Raw genomic sequence first — 18,417 nt, 5'->3', positions numbered from 1 at the left:
AGCCAGGGCTTTGTCAAGCGTGACCTTAAAAACCTCTAAGGAAGGAGATTCCACCACTTCCCTAGGTAACCCATTCCAGTTCTTCACCACCCTACTAATGAAATTTTTTTTTCTAATGTCCAACCTAAACCTCCCCCTCTGCAACTTGAGACCATTACTCCTTGTTCTGTCATCTTCTACCACTGAGAACAGTCTAGATCCATCCTCTTTGGAACCCCCTTTCAGATAGTTGAAAGCAGCTATCAAAATCCTCCCTCATTCTTCTCTTCTGCAGACTAAATTACCCCCGTTTCCTCAGCCTCTCCTCATAAGTCATGTGCTCCAGCCCCCTAATCATTTTTGTTGCCCTCCGCTGGACTCTCTCCAATTTCTCCACATCCTTCTAGTAGTGTGGGGCCCAAAACTGGACACAGTACTGCAATGAGGCCTCACCAATGCTGAATAGAGGGGAATGATCGTGTCCCTCGATCTGCTGGCAATGCTCCTGCTTATACAACCCAAAATGCCATTAGCCTTCTTGGCAACAAGGGCACACTGTTGACTCATATTCAGCTTTTCGTCCACCGTAACCCCTAGGTCCTTTTCTGCAGAACTGCTGCCCAGCCATTCGGTCCCTAGTATGTAGCAGTGCATGGGATTCTTCCGTCCTAAGTGCAGGACTCTGCACTTGTCCTTGTTGAACCTCATCATATTTCACATACATTAACCAGTCCCTACAACACTCCCATGAAGTAGGTATTGCAAACCCAGTTTGACAGACACAAAGGCTGTTTGACTTGCCAATGGTCACCCAGGGAATCAATGGCAGAATTGGAAGTAAAACCCAGGTGTGACCCTAAGTGCCCCTGAATTCACACCCCATACACTACTGCAATGATGCTTATTCAGAATATATCTTGTAAGGTATCACTTGAAAAGTAATAGCACACTGGTCATTTATATCATTGTAAAATGCATGTATTAACCTTATATTTGAAGTTATGAATTGATTCTGTATAATGTTACTAGAGGATGTGTAAGAAAACAGCCTAGTCTAGGTAAAGGTGATAAACAGGTCTGCCCTAGACCAAAGATTATGTGTTTACCTCTATTTAAATATTAGCTATGCACAAAGCTATCAAGCAAACCTGCAGGGGTTCTCTTGAGTTTGAATTTGAGAGACAGAGAATTATCATGGCTCCTACATCCCAGAGAGATACAGGATACTGAACACGCCTTCCTAACTTTGAGACCAGAGACAATTATTTGGGAATATAAGGGACAGAAAGAGACTTCATCTTTATCTTACACCTACGACGACTGGGGAAACCAGTACCTTGTACTTCTATGGAAGATCCTGACTGAGAGACAATCAGCCAAGCTGGACTAAGGACTGGTCTACACTAGGGTGGGGGTCGAACTAAGGTACGCAAGTTCAGCTACGCGAATAGCGTAGCTGAACTCGAACTACCTTAGTTCGAACTACTTACCCGTCCAGACGCCGCAGGATCGAAGTCCGCGGCTCCCCCGTCGACTCCGCCACCGCCGTTCGTGGTGGTGGAGTTCCGGAGTCAACGGGAGCGCGTTCGGAGTTCGATAAATCGCGTCTCATCTAGACGTGATATATCGAACTCCGAGAAGTCGATCGCTACCCGCCAACCCGGGCGGGTAGTATGGACGTACTCTAAGAGTAGTTGGTGAGTGAAATCACCTTAAACAAAGAGTGCTTTGCTAGACAAGATTAGACTTTTAGGTGCATGTTTTCACTTCAATTTGCTTGTAGCCATCTTTACCTTGATTTCTTTTACTTGGCATCACTTAACCTATGTCCAGTTGTTAATAAACTTTTTTTAATCTAAACCAGCCCCATGCCATGTCTGAACTGAAGTAATTATTAGCTCTAGTTAATGCAGCAGACTCCTAATACTAGAACATAAGAACAGCTGTACCAGGTCAGACCAAAGGTCCATCTAGCCCAGTATCTGTCTACCAACAGTGGACAATGCCAGGTGCCCCAGAGGGAGTGAACCTAACAGGCAATGATCAAGTGATCTCTCTCCTGCCATCCATCTCCATCCTCTGACGAACAGAGGCTAGGGACACCATTCTTTACCCATCCTGGCTAATAGCCATTTATAGACTTAGCCACCATGAATTTATCCAGTTCCCTTTTAAACATTGTTATAGTCCTAGCCTTCACAACCTCCTTAGGTAAGGAGTTCCACAAGTTGACTGTGCGCTGCATGAAGATGAACTTCCTTTTATTTGTTTTAAACCTGCTGCCTATTAATTTCATTTGGTGACCCCTAGTTCTTGTATTATGGGAATAAGTAAATAACTTTTCCTTATCCACTTTCTCAACATCACTCATGATTTTATATACCTCTATCATATCCCCACTTAGTCTCCTCTTTTCCAAGCTGAAGAGTCCTAGCCTCTTTAATCTTTCCTCGTATGGGACCCTCTCCAAACCCCTAATCATTTTAGTTGCCCTTTTCTGAACCTTTTCTAGTGCTAGAATATCTTTTTTGAGGTGAGGAGACCACATCTGTACACAGTATTCGAGATGAGGGCGTACCATGGATTTATATAAGGGCAATAATATATTCTCAGTCTTATTCCATATCCCCTTTTTAATGATTCCTAACATCCTGTTTGCTTTTTTGACCGCCTCTGCACACTGCATGGACATCTTCAGAGAACTATCCACGATGACTCCAAGATCTTTTTCCTGACTCGTTGTAGCTAAATTAGCCCCCATTATATTGTATGTATAGTTGGGGTTATTTTTTCCAATGTGCATTACTTTACATTTATCCACATTAAATTTCATTTGCCATTTTGTTGCCCAATCACTTAGTTTTGTGAGATCTTTATGAAGTTCTTCACAATCTGCTTTGGTCTTAACTATCTTGAGTAGTTTAGTATCATCTGCAAACTTTGCCACCTCACTGTTTACCCCTTTCTCCAGATCATTTATGAATAAATTGAATAGGATTGGTTCTAGGACTGACCCTTGGGGAACACCACTAGTTACCCCTCTCCATTCCGAGAATTTACCATTAATTCCTACCCTTTGTTCCCTGTCTTTTAACCAGTTCTCAATCCATGAAAGGACCTTCCCTTTTATCCCATGACAACTTAATTTACGTAACAGCCTTTGGTGAGGGACCTTGTCAAAGGCTTTCTGGAAATCTAAGTACTCTATGTCCACCGGATACCCTTTGTCCACCTGTTTGTTGACCCCTTCAAAGAACTCTGATAGATTAGTAAGACATGATTTCCCTTTACAGAAACCATGTTGACTATTGCTCAATAGTTTATGTTTTTCTATCTGTCTGACAATTTTATTCTTAACTATTGTTTCGACTAATTTGCCCGGTACCGACGTTAGACTTACCGGTCTGTAATTGCCGGGATCACCTCTAGAGCCCTTTTTAAATATTGGCGTTACAGTAGCTAACTTCCAGTCATTGGGTACCGAAGCTGATTTAAAGGACAGGTTACAAAACTTAGTTAATAGTTCCGCAACTTCACATTTGAGTTCTTTCAGAACTCTTGGGTGAATGCCATCTGGTCCCGGTGACTTGATAATGTTGAGTTTATCAATTCATTCCAAAACCTCGTCTAGTGACACTTCAATCTGTGACAGTTCCTCAGATTTGTCACCTTCAAAAGCCAGCTCAGGTTTGGGAATCTCCCTAACATCCTCAGCCGAGAAGACTGAAGCAAAGAATCCATTTAGTTTCTCCGCAATGACTTTATCGTCTTTAAGTGCTCCTATTGTATTTTGATCGTCAAGGGGCCCCACTGGTTGTTTAGCAGGCTTCCTGCTTCTGATGTACTTAAACATTTTGTTATTACCTTTGGAGTTTTTGGCTAGCCGTTCTTCCAACTCCTCTTTGGCTTTTCTTATTACACCCTTGCACTTAAGTTGGCAGTGTTTGTGCTCCTTTCTATTTGCCTCTCTAGGATTTGACTTCCACTTTTTAAAGGAAGTCTTTTTATCTCTCATTGCTTCTTTTACATGGTTGTTAAGCCATGGTGGTTCTTTTTTAGTTCTTTTACTGTGTTCCTTAATTTGGGGTATACATTGAAGTTGGGCCTCTATTATGGTGTCTTTAAAAAGGGCCCATGCAACTTGCAGGGTTTTCACTTTCGTCACTGTACCTTTTAACTTCTGTTTAACTAACCCCCTCATTTTTGTATAGTTCCCCCTTTTGAAATTAAATGCTACAGTGTTGGGCTGTTGAGGTGTTCTTCCCACCACAGGGATGTTGAATGCTATTGTATTATGGTCACTATTTCCAAGCGGTCCTGCTATAGTTACCTCTTGGACCAGCTCCTGCGCTCCACTCAGGATTAAATCTAGAGTTGCCTCTCCCCTTGTGGGTTCCCGTACCAGCTGCTCCATGAAGCAGTCATTTAAAGTATCGAGAAATTGTATCTCTGCATTTCATCCTGAAGTGAAATGTTCCCAGTCAATATGGGGATAATTGAAATCCCCCACTATTATTGGGTTCTTAATTTTGATAGCCTCTCTAATTTCCCTTAGCATTTCATCATCACTATTACCGTCCAGGTCAGGTGGTCGATAATAGATCCTTAATGTTATATTTTTCCATAGAGATTCGTTCCATAGAGATTCTATGGAACATGTGGATTCACTTAAGATTTTTACTTCATTTGAATCTACATTTTCTTTCAAATATAGTGCCACTCCTCCCTCTGCATGACCTATTCTGTCCTTCCGATATATTTTGTACCCCGGAATGATTGTGTCCCATTGATTGCTCTCAGTCCACCAGGTTTCTGTGATAACAATATCCTTCTTTATCACAAGGCATTCTAGTTCACCCATCTTATTATTTAGACTTCTAGCATTTGTGTACAAGCACTTTAAAAACTTGTCCCTGTTTATTTGTCTGCCTTTTTCTGATGTGTCCGATTCTTTTTTATCGGACTGTTTATCATCTGATCCGGCCCTTACATTATCCTCTTCCATTCTCTGCTCCTGACTATAACTATACTGTCTCTTTAAAGGAAGAAGTGAACCTTATTATATCTCTGAATGGTCCAGCAGAGAGCTGGACACTTCAGAGCCTATGGTTTTGAAGAAATTCAGGACTGAGGTTGTGCTGGGGTCACTTGGCTAGTAGTAATCAAGGCTGGTGGATACCAGAGTTTAGCTGTAGTATAACAAGCAGGCTGCTGGAGTCCGAGCTGCTGAGCCAGGTTTGCTCAACACACAGACACTCAGTGCATGCTTGTCTGCTGGCTGGGAGTGTCCAGACAGGGAACCACAGCAGCAAAGCACCTTTAGGCTCCCAGAGGCACAAGGCAGACCAATGTCTCACTGGTGTAGCTTGCATCCCATAATGTGACACCAGATCTCCTGACTCTCCTGTGCTTTAATTCCAGTGCCACGCTGCCTCTCAGTACAAACTGCTCATACTGGAACCAATAGCAGCCAGTCCAAAACATCTGTATTACATTTCCCAAAGTGCCTAGGCTGTCTGCTCTCGGGCTGGATTGGAAGCAGTGGCTTAGAGGTGACAGGCTTCCATTGGCATTACCTGAAACCCTGTATACTTTGGTTCCACAATGGATTGGGATTTCAGATAAAGATGTGTGTATTTGTGAATGCTAACATGCACACAGGCGCATATGTCCACTCCACGCAGTGCCCCTTCTCCGCACAAATGTTCCTAATCTCACAGATCCATGCAGTAAAAACACTTTTTTTTTCTGCCACCCACTATTACCTGACAATTTGGCAGTAGCCATAGGTGTGGACAAACTCCCACCAAAGCCAGGACGGCCAAGGAAATCAGGGCTTGGTCTGACACTTCCACACACCACGGGCTGCCGCAGCCGAGAGTTGGTAAAAACCTTCATGCCCATCTCCTTCAAAATCAAAACAAAAAGTACATCAATCACCTCTGCTTCCTAGTAGAACTTTATTCCACTCTGCCCTCCTTCCCCATCCACAGCCTCCTAGTTACAGGGGAGTGGATAATACCACAAGTGAACAGTGCCCATCTAAACTCCAGGCTCTTCTTAGTGGTACTGTTTCCCCCCCTCCCCCATCCCAGGGCCAGCTTCTCTCTCTTCTCCCCTGGGGGTCTCTGGCATTTTCTGTGACAGTGTCAATGGGAGTTCCATGCATGTTAGAAATGCAGAATATGCCACAGGAATCCATACAAAGTGTGCACTACAAACACACAACACTCAAAGACAGAGGAATTTGGTGCTGAATCTCTAAAGTAGGACAGCAACACCTGTTGTACAGTCAGAAACTACATTAATGGAGCTTTGAAAGGGGCCTCACTTCAGCATCTAGAGATGCAAGAGGCCTATCACGGCCCATCTAGCCCTTTACCTGAGGGTCAGTGCAGGACTCTTCTATACTGTGTATTAGAAGTGCAATTGGGTTTCCATCACTTCCCTTGGGAGACCTGTCCACTGCCTCTCAGATAAAGAATCACAGAGTCTACAGCTAGAAAAGAAATTGAGTCATCTAGTCCCACCCTTCTGGTACTGCAGGACAGCCCTCATGTTGTGAGTCTCAACTGCTGGAGGGGGAGGCTGAATATTTAAGCACTTTGACTAAGTGAAACAGCTACAACAGGAGAAACCCTTCCTCTAAAATGACCATCAGCCTGGTGGTTGGAGCACTCAGTGGGTATACGCAGACATAGGTTCCAGACCCTCCTCTGAATTAGGCAGAACATGGACTTCAAGCTGCATCTTCCACACTCCGGATGACTGCTGTAACCACTGGGCTATTGGCTACTCTGAGGTGAGTCTCTCTTTCTAGTTTTGACCAGAAATTCCATCCTGGACCTGATAAACCTTACCAAACAGTTTTGTCAAAACCAACCCTTTCCACTGAAAACATTCAGTTTTACAAATTTGCATTTTCTAATGAAAAAATGGTTCATCAAAAAATTCTTGACCAACTTTCCCTGCCAATAAGACTAAGTGCAGGTGGACATGTCAGCAGAAGAGGTTATACACCCGACACCAGGTGCCTGCTGCATTTCATGATTTGCAGGGGAGAAAACCAGGGAGGGCACTTAAATTTCACCTTCACCCCCATCCTTCCCTGCTCTCCTCTTCCACTGCTATCCAGGTGACAGTCCATTGTGGGCTAATTTAAAGAAATTCCAGTATGCCTGCCTTGAAATATTGATAGACATCTGGGCCAAAGTCAGAGGACACAGGGATGTAATACAAGCCATTGTGAAAGATGTTGTCAGCTGGGACACATGGCTCTTTGCTGTCATCTTCCAGATTCAGCCCGTTGAAGTAATAACCATATAACTCTTGCAAGGGAAGTAGGTTGTAAACCTGTGAGAGAGGAAACAAAAACAGAACCTGAGTGTGGGGAGAGAGCTGTACAGTCTACGTTGCTCTGTTTTGATGTGTGGTGTCCCGGAAGTAGCACATGCCCTCAGGCAATATTTGGCTGTATTAGGATTGTCACACTGCTGGCTCATGATGCTCCATTGCAGCCCCCAGAAAGATTCTTTGTTAACCCTTAGAGCACTGCCTAATCCTAACATATTACACACCTGGGTGCTTCCTAAAGTTCAGAAGGGGATGATTAATAGTTGTTGTGGCAAGAGGGTTCCTGATGGTGGGGAGGCTGAGACTATTGCCTAGAGCAAGCCTTGATCGGATCTTACTTTCTCCCTGCTACTGGGAACCTCGCTCCTGCTCATAGTGTAGTATTCTTCATTGCAAGGCCTGTGAGCCAGTGGTAGCTCCCATAGACGCTAAATGCAGCTCACTAAGTTCCCTCTAAGCTATGCAGCTGTGCAGAAGGCTATAAATAGCTGCACAAAAGCTCTAAAGGGCCACACAGCAGGGATCTGGAGAGGAGAGAGGTAGGGGGTGAGCGGGAACTGGGGAGGGGAGCAAGTTGGGGCTTGCAAGGCTGCTGTGGGCCTCTTCCCCGGCCCCGGAGCAACCTGCTGCTGAAGGGTTGAGAGGGGTCCCTTCCCCTAGAGCTTGGTGCTACCTGCCTGCAGGGGAGAGAGAGATCCCCTTTCCTAGAGCTCCGTGCTGCCTGCTGGCAGGGAGAGGGGTGGGGGAGTCCTCTGGCCCCATCCCCAGGGCATCCTGCCAGCGCCTCAAACTCCACATCCCCAGCCCCACCCCAGGGCCCTCACCCCTCCTGCCCCCACATCCCAACCCTCTGTCCCAGCCCTGAGCCTCCTCCTATACCCCAAACCCTCATCCCCAGTCCCACCCCAGAGTCACACCCCCAGCCAGAGGGCTGAAAACAGAGGAACAAATTAACCAACAAACATTTGGACTGCCTTACTAGGATTGCGATGACCGATTACAAATACTGCATGAACAAAGTCAAGGAGGAAAAGGCACACTTTCACTCATCCAGTTTTTAAAGTAAGTTTTGCATTATTCTGATCTTAAAAAGTTTACTTGCATAGGTGCCGTTTTAATTTCATATATTTTCCTGGTTATTATTTTATAAAAGGAGTATCATTTTATTGTACAAGCAGACTTTGTTTTAGTTACATGAGTGGCTCTGTAATATTACATCATCAGGGAGTAGCAAGTAATGTGTTAATTTAGTAGTTGATGTGGCTCTCACATTGAAGGGTTTTTGCCAAAGTGGCTCCCACTTCAAAACTAGTGAAGATCGGTGTCATAGTGTGATCTGCCTCCACCTTCTGCTGCTCAGGCCGCAGCTTAGCAGGAGGGAGGTGAAATGCACTGGGAGGGCAGGTCGAGGCAAAGACAATCTGACATAGAATTGTAGAATCATAGAAATGTTGGGCTGGAACCGTCCTCAAGAGGTCATCTAGTCCATTTCCTGTGCTGGGGCAGGACTATGGAAACCTAGACCATCCCTGGTAGGTGTTTGTTCAACTTGTTCTTAAAAATTTCTAGCAATGGGGATTCCACAACCTCCCTTGGAAGCCTGTTCCAGAGCTTAACTACCCCTATGGTTAGAATTTTTTTTCTTAATATCTAATCTAAATCTCCCTTGCTGCATGTTGTGTCCATTACTTCTTGACTTATCTTTATTGGACATGGAGAATAATTGATCCCCATTCTCTTTATAAGAGTCCTTAACATATCAGAAGACTGTTATCAGGTCCCTTCTCAGTCTTCTTTTCTCAACACTAAACATGCAGTTTATTTAACCTTTCCTCATCAGTCAGGTTTTCTAAACCATGTGTCCTTTCTGTGCTCTCCAGAACTGGACACAGTATTCCAGCTGAGGATTCACCATTGCTGAGTAGAGCAAGACATTTACTTCCTGTATCTTACATACAACACTCCTGTTAATACATCCCAGAATGATATTAGCCTTTTTTGCAGCTGCATTAGAGTGTTGACTGATATTCAGTTTGTGATCAACAATAACCCCCAGATTCTTTTCAGCAGTATGACCACCTAGCTGGTTGCTCACCATTTTGTAGTTGTGCGTTTGATATTTCCTTCCTAACTGAAGTGCTTTGTACTTGTCTTTACTGAATTTCATCTTCCTGATTTCAAGCCACTTATTTAATTTGTCAATATTGTTTTGAATTCTAATCCTGTCCTCCAAAATGCTTGCAACCTCTCTCAGTTTGGTGTCATCTGCAAATTTTATAAGATTTAGACACTCCATTATCCAAGTCATTAATGAAAATATTGAATAATACTTGACTCCGGGATAACCTCTGTGGGACCCCTCTGCATACCCCCTCCCAGTTTGACAGCAAATCATTCATAACTACTCCTTTAGATTACTTTCAACCAGTTGTGCCCCAACCTTAGATCACATTTTCCTAGTTTGCTTATGAGAATGTCATGTAGGACTTGTCAAAAGCTTTGGTAAAGGTAAACTATATCACATCTACTGCTTCCCCCCTATCCAATAGGCCATGAACCTTGTCAAAGTAGTAAATTAGGTTGATCTGGCTGCTTTTTTCTTAGCAAATCCATGCTGGCTATTCCTTATAAACCTGTTATCCTCTGGATGTTTACAAACCAATTGTTTAATAATTTCTTCCAGCAACTTTCCAAGTATCAAAGTATAATTTCCCAGATCCTCTGTTCCCCTTTTTAAAGATAAGTACTATATTTGCCCTTCTCCAGTCCTCTGGGTCCTTCCCTGTCCTCTGTGAGTTCTCAAAGATAATTGCTAATGGTTCTAAGATTTCTTCAGTTAGTTCCTTCAATACCTATAACTTACCTACATATTCTTTAATACGTTTCCCAGAGTGGCCAGTGGAGGAGGGTGGGAGCAAGAGGCTCTGCCCATTAGGTAATGATGGGGTCTTTTGCCTCTCATGGAGTGTTTTTATAGGGGAGAGAAGTAAGGAATCAAACCACAGAACTGGGAAAGACCAGGCATGGGGAGGAAGGCAGCAGATCTGCAGGGGATGGGAGAAGAGTGAGGAGAGATAGGAGCCAAATGAATTTGAAAGAAAGCAGCACATTATCCTGGACAGTGCTGGGTAGAGGACTTGAGGGCTTACAGTCTCAGCAGACAGCTCTCGCTCAGGCCTCAGGAGCAGGACGCTCTCATCCACAGCCCGCAGAGCGCAGTGGGAGTTGGCTGACGCTTCAAGGTGGAGGCTGACATTAGAGGCTGGGAGCCCCTGCTTCTTGGAGAACTGCAGCCGGACCTGGAATTGAGCAGAGATGTCAGATGAGTTAAATCCTGCCCCTTAAGGGACTGCTGTGAGTGAGTATAAGTCCTGTGGCAAGATGGATGGGCCTCTACCCATCGCCACAACCTCATTCTTCTTCCTGCAGGATGAAGACGACAGAATCTCCTAGGAGTCCCTGTCCTAGGGCCAGATGTGACCATGAAGGCCCTGTTCTTCTCTCCATATCTGGCAATCCACACAGGGCCTGCCATCCAGTGTATCCCAACTTGTACCTCTTGCCACTTTCTTTTTTTTTAATGTCTTCAGGCCAAGACCACTGCCCCTTCAAGAGCCCTGGAAAGCCAGCTAGAGGAATAAAGTAAACACACCTTTGCCTCCCCTAATGTAAGCACTTACTGTGCTATATTCTCTTCCCATGAGATTTATTTATGTATCTGCAATAAACAGCTTGTGTCTGCTGCAAACAAACCACTTCTTTATTTTTTTCCCTCTAATAGACATACCCAGCTTCAGTTTATGGACTTTGGGTAATGTCATCCAGCAGGAAATTTCTGGTATTAAAATCACACTATAATTAGAATTGCAAACAAAATCTTATTAGCCAAATTGTTCTCTCAGTTACACTGGGATGAATTAAGTGTAACTCACATCAGAGTCAGTGTAAGATAGAACAGAATTTGGCCCTAATGTGCAAATATTACTGCACTACACTGCCTTTCCTTTAAACTGAAATCCTGAAAAAAAGAAATCAGAAGAGCTGTGAAACATCCAACATCCAAACTGATCTATAATTAGAATTATCACAGCCATTTTAAAACATTACTCCCCAATAAATTCCCAGATGACGTAAATATTTAGATCATGAATAAAGTTTCAATGGCTCCTAAGTGATTTAGGAGCATTTGAAAATGTGAACTTTTAGCTCCAAACCTATTTGTGTGTTCATGGAACAGTCAGTGTGATTCTACTCTTACACTCTCAGCAGTACGCAGAGCTGAGGGAAATCACTGATTTTTTGGTTTGGTGGCTGAACGGAACAATAAAAAAAATAGTTTTCAACAGCAGATTTGTTTTTTGTTTTTTTCCTCACTGAAACAAAAAACCAAAAACAACCTGAGGGAGTCAAATGAAATGTTTTAAATGTCAAACTCAAAACATTTCCGAATGAAACCAATTAAAAACATATGTACCATTTTGATGCTTCTGAAATTTTTGTTTTTAGTCAAAACTATTCACCATATTCAACCTGAGTTCACAAATAATGTCAGTGCTCTGAAAAATACATTTTTGGCAAATTTACTATTTGCTGAAAAATATTCACCCAGCTATAACTACATAGAAATATATCATGGCATTAAAATATACTGAGTACCATGGGATTTGGCCAACAGAGTAACACATGTTCCCTACCTTGACGAATTGACTATTGGATAAACAGGACATGGGGTAAGAGTTGAGGACAGAGAGGTGCAGATCAGTTTAGGAAGGATTCCTGGAAGAAGTGGATTTTAAGAGAGAATGGGCACTTGGGGGGCAGGAAATGAGAGCCAGGGGTAAGCAGGGTGGGGCAGTATAGCAAAGGCATGAGACTGAGTGGAAAAGGAGATGAATGGCACAGTAAGAGAAGATCAGAAACAGCACAGGGAATGAGAAGGTAAGACTGGAGCAGAGATGGGGGGGGGGGAATAAAGGTCTCCCATAGGAGAAAAGCTATACAGCCATAGAAACATCTTATATTCACTCACCTTGTTCTTGAAGCACTTCTCAATCTGGAATCTGGCACTGTCGGCTACTAGCTCTCTGGCAGGGTGCACGGTGTAGACCAGCATCCGGGCAGCAGGAGCCAGCTTCTCACTGACAGTGAGTGGGATGGAGAAAGTGCCTTTTAGAGATGCTGAGAGAAAGGGACAAGTCAAAAGAGAATCACAGAGAAACTGTTCGAGAAGCTGCCATCCTAGCTGGGATATGTGTAAAATGGGAAGAGGACTGAGATGGTATAGAGAGGAAATACTGTGGAGATGGACTGATGTGGTCGTGGGTTTGGATTCAGAACCAGATGCCATCGAAGTTAAAATTAGGGTTTGAAGGCGTATCCAAAATCCAGTCAGATTCCAGATCAGACTTCAGCTCCAATGACTGACATGGTTTGAGCATTGGCCTGTTAAACCCAGGGTTGTGAGTTCAACCTTTAAGGGGGTCATTTAGGGATTTGGGGATTGGTCCTGCTTTGAGCAGGGGGTTGGACTAGATGATCTCCTGAGGTCCCTTCCAACCCTAATAATCTATGATTCTAAGATATGTGCTATTTCCTTATCTCTTAGCCACACTCTGCATCTCCTCAGGAAATCCAATTGCTCCAGTTTTCTTCTGGGAGGATCTCCATAGGCCATTACTTCCCCAGGGGTGACATAGGCTGCTTCCCCCCACTGTCTCTGTGGAGAGTTTGATGAGTCGGGCAGCCATCCTTAATTCAACAGGGGTCTTCTAGGTGATAATTATTAGCCTGACTCCACCACACACGTGTGGGGAGAGGTGCTATGCTAGTCCTACCTGCTGCACAGATCCCAGAAGCTCTGCCTCATCCCCTAATTCTCATTATCTTTGCATCAAAAACTATACTTACCACCACTGGTGCTGACATGCTGTTTGCCACTGAGGACAATCTTGCCCTTCGCCATCACCTGTCCACAGAAAGACACACATGAGATGGGAGGTGGGAAACAACCCAGTCTGATAATGGGAAGCATACAGTTAGGATTGTTTTAACTGTTTGGCTCAATATGAAGTCAGGTATAGCATGTCCAGGGGGAGATAGGTTAGATTTTCCACACACAGACACAATCCTGCCAAACCACCCCATTCCTATCCCTGCTTTTGTAGTCCTGTTTGCAAGGTTGTGCAGCAATGTGAATCAAGGAAGAGTTTAGCTTAGAAAGCCTCTCTGCTATGTATAACCCAGTAGATCAATCACTTAAGATATTGGTGCTTGGGGCTTTGCTGGGCAGATCCCAGACCGAGTTCTTTTAGGGACTCACAGAAGCCACCTGACACTTACCACATAGTAGAATTTCACACTGGTGATCTTCCTGTAATCGTATTTGTTCAGGACATAGTGCACTGTGATTGACCTCTGCTGGCCACAGCTAAACTCCTCTGGCTCCAACTTGATCTTCACAAAGCTATTAGTCCGGGAGTAGAAGCGCTGGACAGAGTAATAGGCCTCAGGATAGTAAGGTATCAACCAACCAACTGCATTGCAGTTGTCGTTGGTTTTATATATCGCCTGACAAGAAAAGGGGAAAGGGAGAAAAGAACAAAATGATGTTTCACTGGGGAGGCAGTGGAAACAGGAAGTCACTGCCACAAATAAGAGACTGAAATTCACAAGCCATTGATAAAGCATTTTATCTAAACCTAACTGCCCAGGTAGTGTAAGTGACAGCAGACTATCTCTAGCAACCTGGAGAGAGGTGACAGAAAAAGCAGAAAAGTGCCAAAAGGAGCAGAAGAAAAACCAATCTGTGAAAGTCACAATCACTTTGTAGAAAGATACAAAGAAAAAGGGCAGAAAAAATGGTTAAAAAGGCTAAATCAATCAATTCCCTTTTTTCTTCAAATCCCTACAGTTTGCCTCACTGCTCCTGGCCAGCATGTCCTCTCCTACCAAAGTCAGCTAATGCTTGAGATATTGTAGAGCACACAAAAGCTGCTGTATTTACTTTTATAATCATTGCAATAACTGAGATATTTAGCTCACTACTTTATAAGGTGCTTTGTGATCACTGGGGCATGAAAGGAGCCAGAGAAAACACAGTTCATCACCAGAATACAATCCTCATCCCATCCTCTTTGGACATGGGTTCTAGGCAATGGGTGAAGAGCAGCCCTCCCTCTCCCCAACACAGTACCTCTCACAGGAATACAACCTTTCCCCATTAGCTCTTCAGGTACTCACCCTCAGGGTAAACTGAGGATTGAACATTTCAGAAGTCTCAATTGAAAACTGAATGGTGCCATTCCCATCCGTGGTGTAGTTGCCCACATTCTTGTCATTGAGGAGCAGCTGGACAACTTCATTTGCAATGGGTGAGTCATCCTCATTTACCAGTTTGACCTAAAGGAAAAGGGAATGTGAGGTTCTCAGAGAGGTAGAAGACCAATGTTAAGTTCCTAATCCATTTGAGTATGGACATGTATGTTTTGCCTGTGTTTGTTTTCCATCTAATACAGCCCTACCACCAAAAACAAATATCCAAGAGTTAAAATGGCTGTCACAACATCATGGCAGCCATTTTAGCATGTGTGGAACTTCCTCAGGTGCACTGCTTCACTTACACTACACACAGTTCCCCCCCTCATCCCCTGCCTGCTCACTCCCCACTACTCATTCCTAGTGTAAGGGCACACACTTCTCATCTACCTTCTTTGCGGCTCAAGGACTCCTTCCCACTTGCTAGACACCTTCTTCTTTCATCTCTGGTTTTTGAACCCACTCCAGCTTCCAGCCACGATGTGCCCTGGTTCTAATCCCACATCCTTGCTATTCATATTTTAGACTGTGAGCTGTTTGGGAAATGTAGAGTTACATAACCCCTTATTCCATTAGCTAGACTCGAGAAGCCTAGTAATTGAACTGTGTTTTGAGTCTGTGTGCATGCGTGTATGTATTCAAGAATAATAATAGTGTGGCTCTTTTTCAGGATGTAATGCCATTCGATGGGAGCCAGGAAACTCAGAACTAGATGGTATGGGAAAAAAATGTCATTTCATTATACTCTATTGCCAGGGTGCTGGGATCCAACCTAAATTACTAGCAGGTAACAAGCTAACTCCCTGTTCAGGATCCCTGGAGAGTAAAGTAATGAAGCAGAGCTGGGGACCACAGACCCAATCAGACTTTTGCCTTTACTGGGAAAACGCGTTGCGTTAGAAAACATCAACTGATGATAAACTCATTTTTTTTCCTTACTGTGGACAAAGACAGTTGTGTTTTAAAATGTATTAGCAGTAGAGATGGTCAAAACTTTTTAACAAAAAGGGTTTGCACTGAAAAATTGGATTTTGCCAAACTTTATTTATTTATTTATTTACACAAAAATTAATTTGATGAAACTTTCATTTTTCAAAAATTAGAAAATGAATCAGTTAAAGATATGCCTGTAATTTTGCTACTTTCCCATACTTTTAAAATGATTTTTTTAAAATGCCTGCCTTCTTTCAGTTTGTTTTAGGAATGGGATTGGTGTTTGCTTTGGGGGTGTTTTTCTTTTGTTTCATTTTGTCTGGTTAGTTGCTTTCACTTGGCTGGAGGGTGGGGTGGAGTTCCCTCTCTTTTTTCCCTTTCCCTATTTTTCCATTGGAAAAAGTGTGCAAATGGGGGAGGGGGAGTGCTAAAAAGCAAGAGGGAGTAGTACCTGAACTTCTAAAAGTGAAAGGCAACACCTGCAGAGAAAGTAACACTTTCACTTTTAAAAGTAATACTTTCACACACTCTCTCCCTGAAGGTATTTTTACACAACAATGTAAACCTAGGGTTAGTAGGGCTTAACTCAGCTGACCTATTTCAGGGAATCCTGGGCTTGAGCATCTACACTTCATTTTAACCCTAGTTTAAGAATTTGTTGACTGGTGCTCAAACCTAGGGCTCTGGTGTCCAAACTGCAATTCACAGACCTGTGTGAAAGTAAGCATATTGCAAAGTGCCTAGTTCCCCACCCCCAATGTCAACACTGTAGCCCTAGCAATGGGGTACATTGTGGGAAAACTCGACTGCCCACCCAGTTTCCTAACTATGTTGATACTAGGAATTCAGGTGCCCACAAGGAGCACATGAATACATAAACTGCTCCTTTGGTAACTGTCTCAGTAGAAAGAACAGGAGGACTTGTGGCACCTTAGAGACTAACAAATTTATTTGAGCATAAGCTTTCGGATGCATCCAATGAAGTTGGGCTGTATCAAATTGATTGATTGAGCGAGCCTTTTTTACCTTATGCTCAACTAAATTTGTTAGTCTCTAAAGTGCCACAAGTACTCCTGTTCTTTTTGCAGATACAGACTAACACAGCTGCTACTCTGAAACCTGTCTCAGTAGAATAACTGCACAGTTTGAGAAGGCTTTATATCAGAGGGTCGCAAACTGGGTGGGGGGGTCACAAGGTTATTACATGAGGGGGTCGCGAGCTGTTAGCCTCCACCCCAAACCGCACTTTGCATTCAGAATTTATAATGGTGTTAAATATATAAAAAAGTGTTTTTAATTTATAAAGGGGAGGGGGGTGTCGCACTCAGGGGCTTGCTATATGGAAGGGCTCACCAGTACAAAAGTCTGAGAACTACTGCTTCATACTGTACTACCATCTAATCTGAGAATGGGGATCTCCACCTCTAGCCTGAGTCACAGTGGCAGGACAATGCCCATGTGCACCTGTTCTGAGGATAATTAGGGCATCAGGCTCCAGGGCTGTCAAACTATTAAGATGAAACGGCAGTTCTTAATTTTTGAAATTGGAATTCCAATGAAGGTGTTTTTGTTTGGTTGTTTATTTATTTGTGTCTGTTTGCTTAAAAGTTTGACATAAAATGTAGATTTCAGAGGAAAAAACACCCCCCCCCGGCCTCGCTGCTGCCGGCTATGTTGTGGTGAAATGTATCCCCAGGGCTTTGGGTGCAGTGTGCTCCAGCACCCCCTAGGGATCCCTGCCCCCTGCCCCAGACGCACTCCAAGAAGCAGGGATAAGGGATATATGGGAGGCTGCAAGGGAGTTTTGGGGCTGGTTCCCACATGCCTCCCTGACAACGTACACTGCCTGACTGCCCTTGCACATGCAGAGTGGGCAGGGGTGTCCAGGCTGTGTGCACTGGCAGGGTGGCAAGTGTGAGCCAGCCCCACAACTTCCCCACAGCGAGGAGGTAGCCAGAGCTGCCACCATGGGAGGCCGTGGCCTGGCCAGTGGCGGATTACCATACGGGCTGAAGGGGCCCCAGCTAATTTGAGGGCCACACAGGAGCACTGGCACTGTGGTCCCACCCTGCTGCTTCTTAACAATGAGGACTTCCGGAATCTGACTCAAGTGGGGGCTGCATGCCCACAGGAAAGCAATAGGGCTCAGACCTTAGGTCCCAGCTTAACATGGGCTCAGACCCTCCAGCCCTCAGGTTCCTGTGACCATGGTCAGAGCCCTAGGTTTGCACAGTTGGTGTGGACACAAGAGGGATTTGACTTGAGCCAGGCTCAAGCTCAGGCATACACTGCTCTGTCAACATACACTGAACTTTTGCCAGTGAAAAGAATTAAAAAGAGAAAATAATTCTTTCCAACTTTATCTTACTTTAATTCCCCCCTTCCTTCTTCTAGTTGAAGAAAATAGAATTTTTTAAATGGGGCATTTTCCCCACCATAACAAAATGAAAAATTTTGAGATAAAAAAATTGCTAAGTGAACTTTTTTGGGTCAAAAAATTGCATTTTTTGGTGAATTAAAACAAAAACTGTTGTTTTCCCAACATTAAAAGAACAGCTTTTATTAGCTTCAGTTAACTGGTCATAGCCAAACCTGTGGGGTGGGGGGAAAAACTTAAATCACATTTAACATACAGTTAAAATCATGTTAGTTAACGTTTTTTTTAAACACAAAACATTTCCCCTCATTATAGACAAGACCTCAGAACAAAGGCAGTAAACTCATTGGTAGTCAGAGGTCCCTATCGAATAGCTGAAGAACTGAGTTGTAGCCAAGGATGGATAAATAATTATTTTGTTCTAAACTGTGCAGTCTAAGTAGAAAGAATGAAGCTTTGGG

The 18,417-nt window shown here is 43.7% G+C and overlaps 1 protein-coding gene across 1 annotated transcript in view; it reads right to left on the bottom strand.

The window, feature by feature from the left end:
* LOC123378672 (ovostatin-like) overlaps positions 1-18,417 on the bottom strand; it is a 55,691-nt gene that overhangs the window by 25,087 nt on the left and 12,187 nt on the right. Inside the window, exons 11-17 of the mRNA XM_045032752.1 lie at positions 14,572-14,730; positions 13,672-13,899; positions 13,240-13,297; positions 12,362-12,510; positions 10,482-10,631; positions 7,162-7,332; positions 5,745-5,886 (exon numbers count right to left, since the gene is read on the bottom strand). Coding sequence (XP_044888687.1) covers positions 5,745-5,886; positions 7,162-7,332; positions 10,482-10,631; positions 12,362-12,510; positions 13,240-13,297; positions 13,672-13,899; positions 14,572-14,730 — 1,057 coding nt within the window. The remainder of the gene's footprint in view (positions 1-5,744; positions 5,887-7,161; positions 7,333-10,481; positions 10,632-12,361; positions 12,511-13,239; positions 13,298-13,671; positions 13,900-14,571; positions 14,731-18,417) is intronic.

The sequence above is a fragment of the Mauremys mutica genome, chromosome 1 (assembly GCF_020497125.1).
Source record: "Mauremys mutica isolate MM-2020 ecotype Southern chromosome 1, ASM2049712v1, whole genome shotgun sequence".
Taxonomy (NCBI): Eukaryota; Metazoa; Chordata; order Testudines; family Geoemydidae; genus Mauremys; species Mauremys mutica.
Note: the sequence above shows the minus strand (reverse complement) of the source record. Positions and strands in the feature narration are given on the sequence as shown.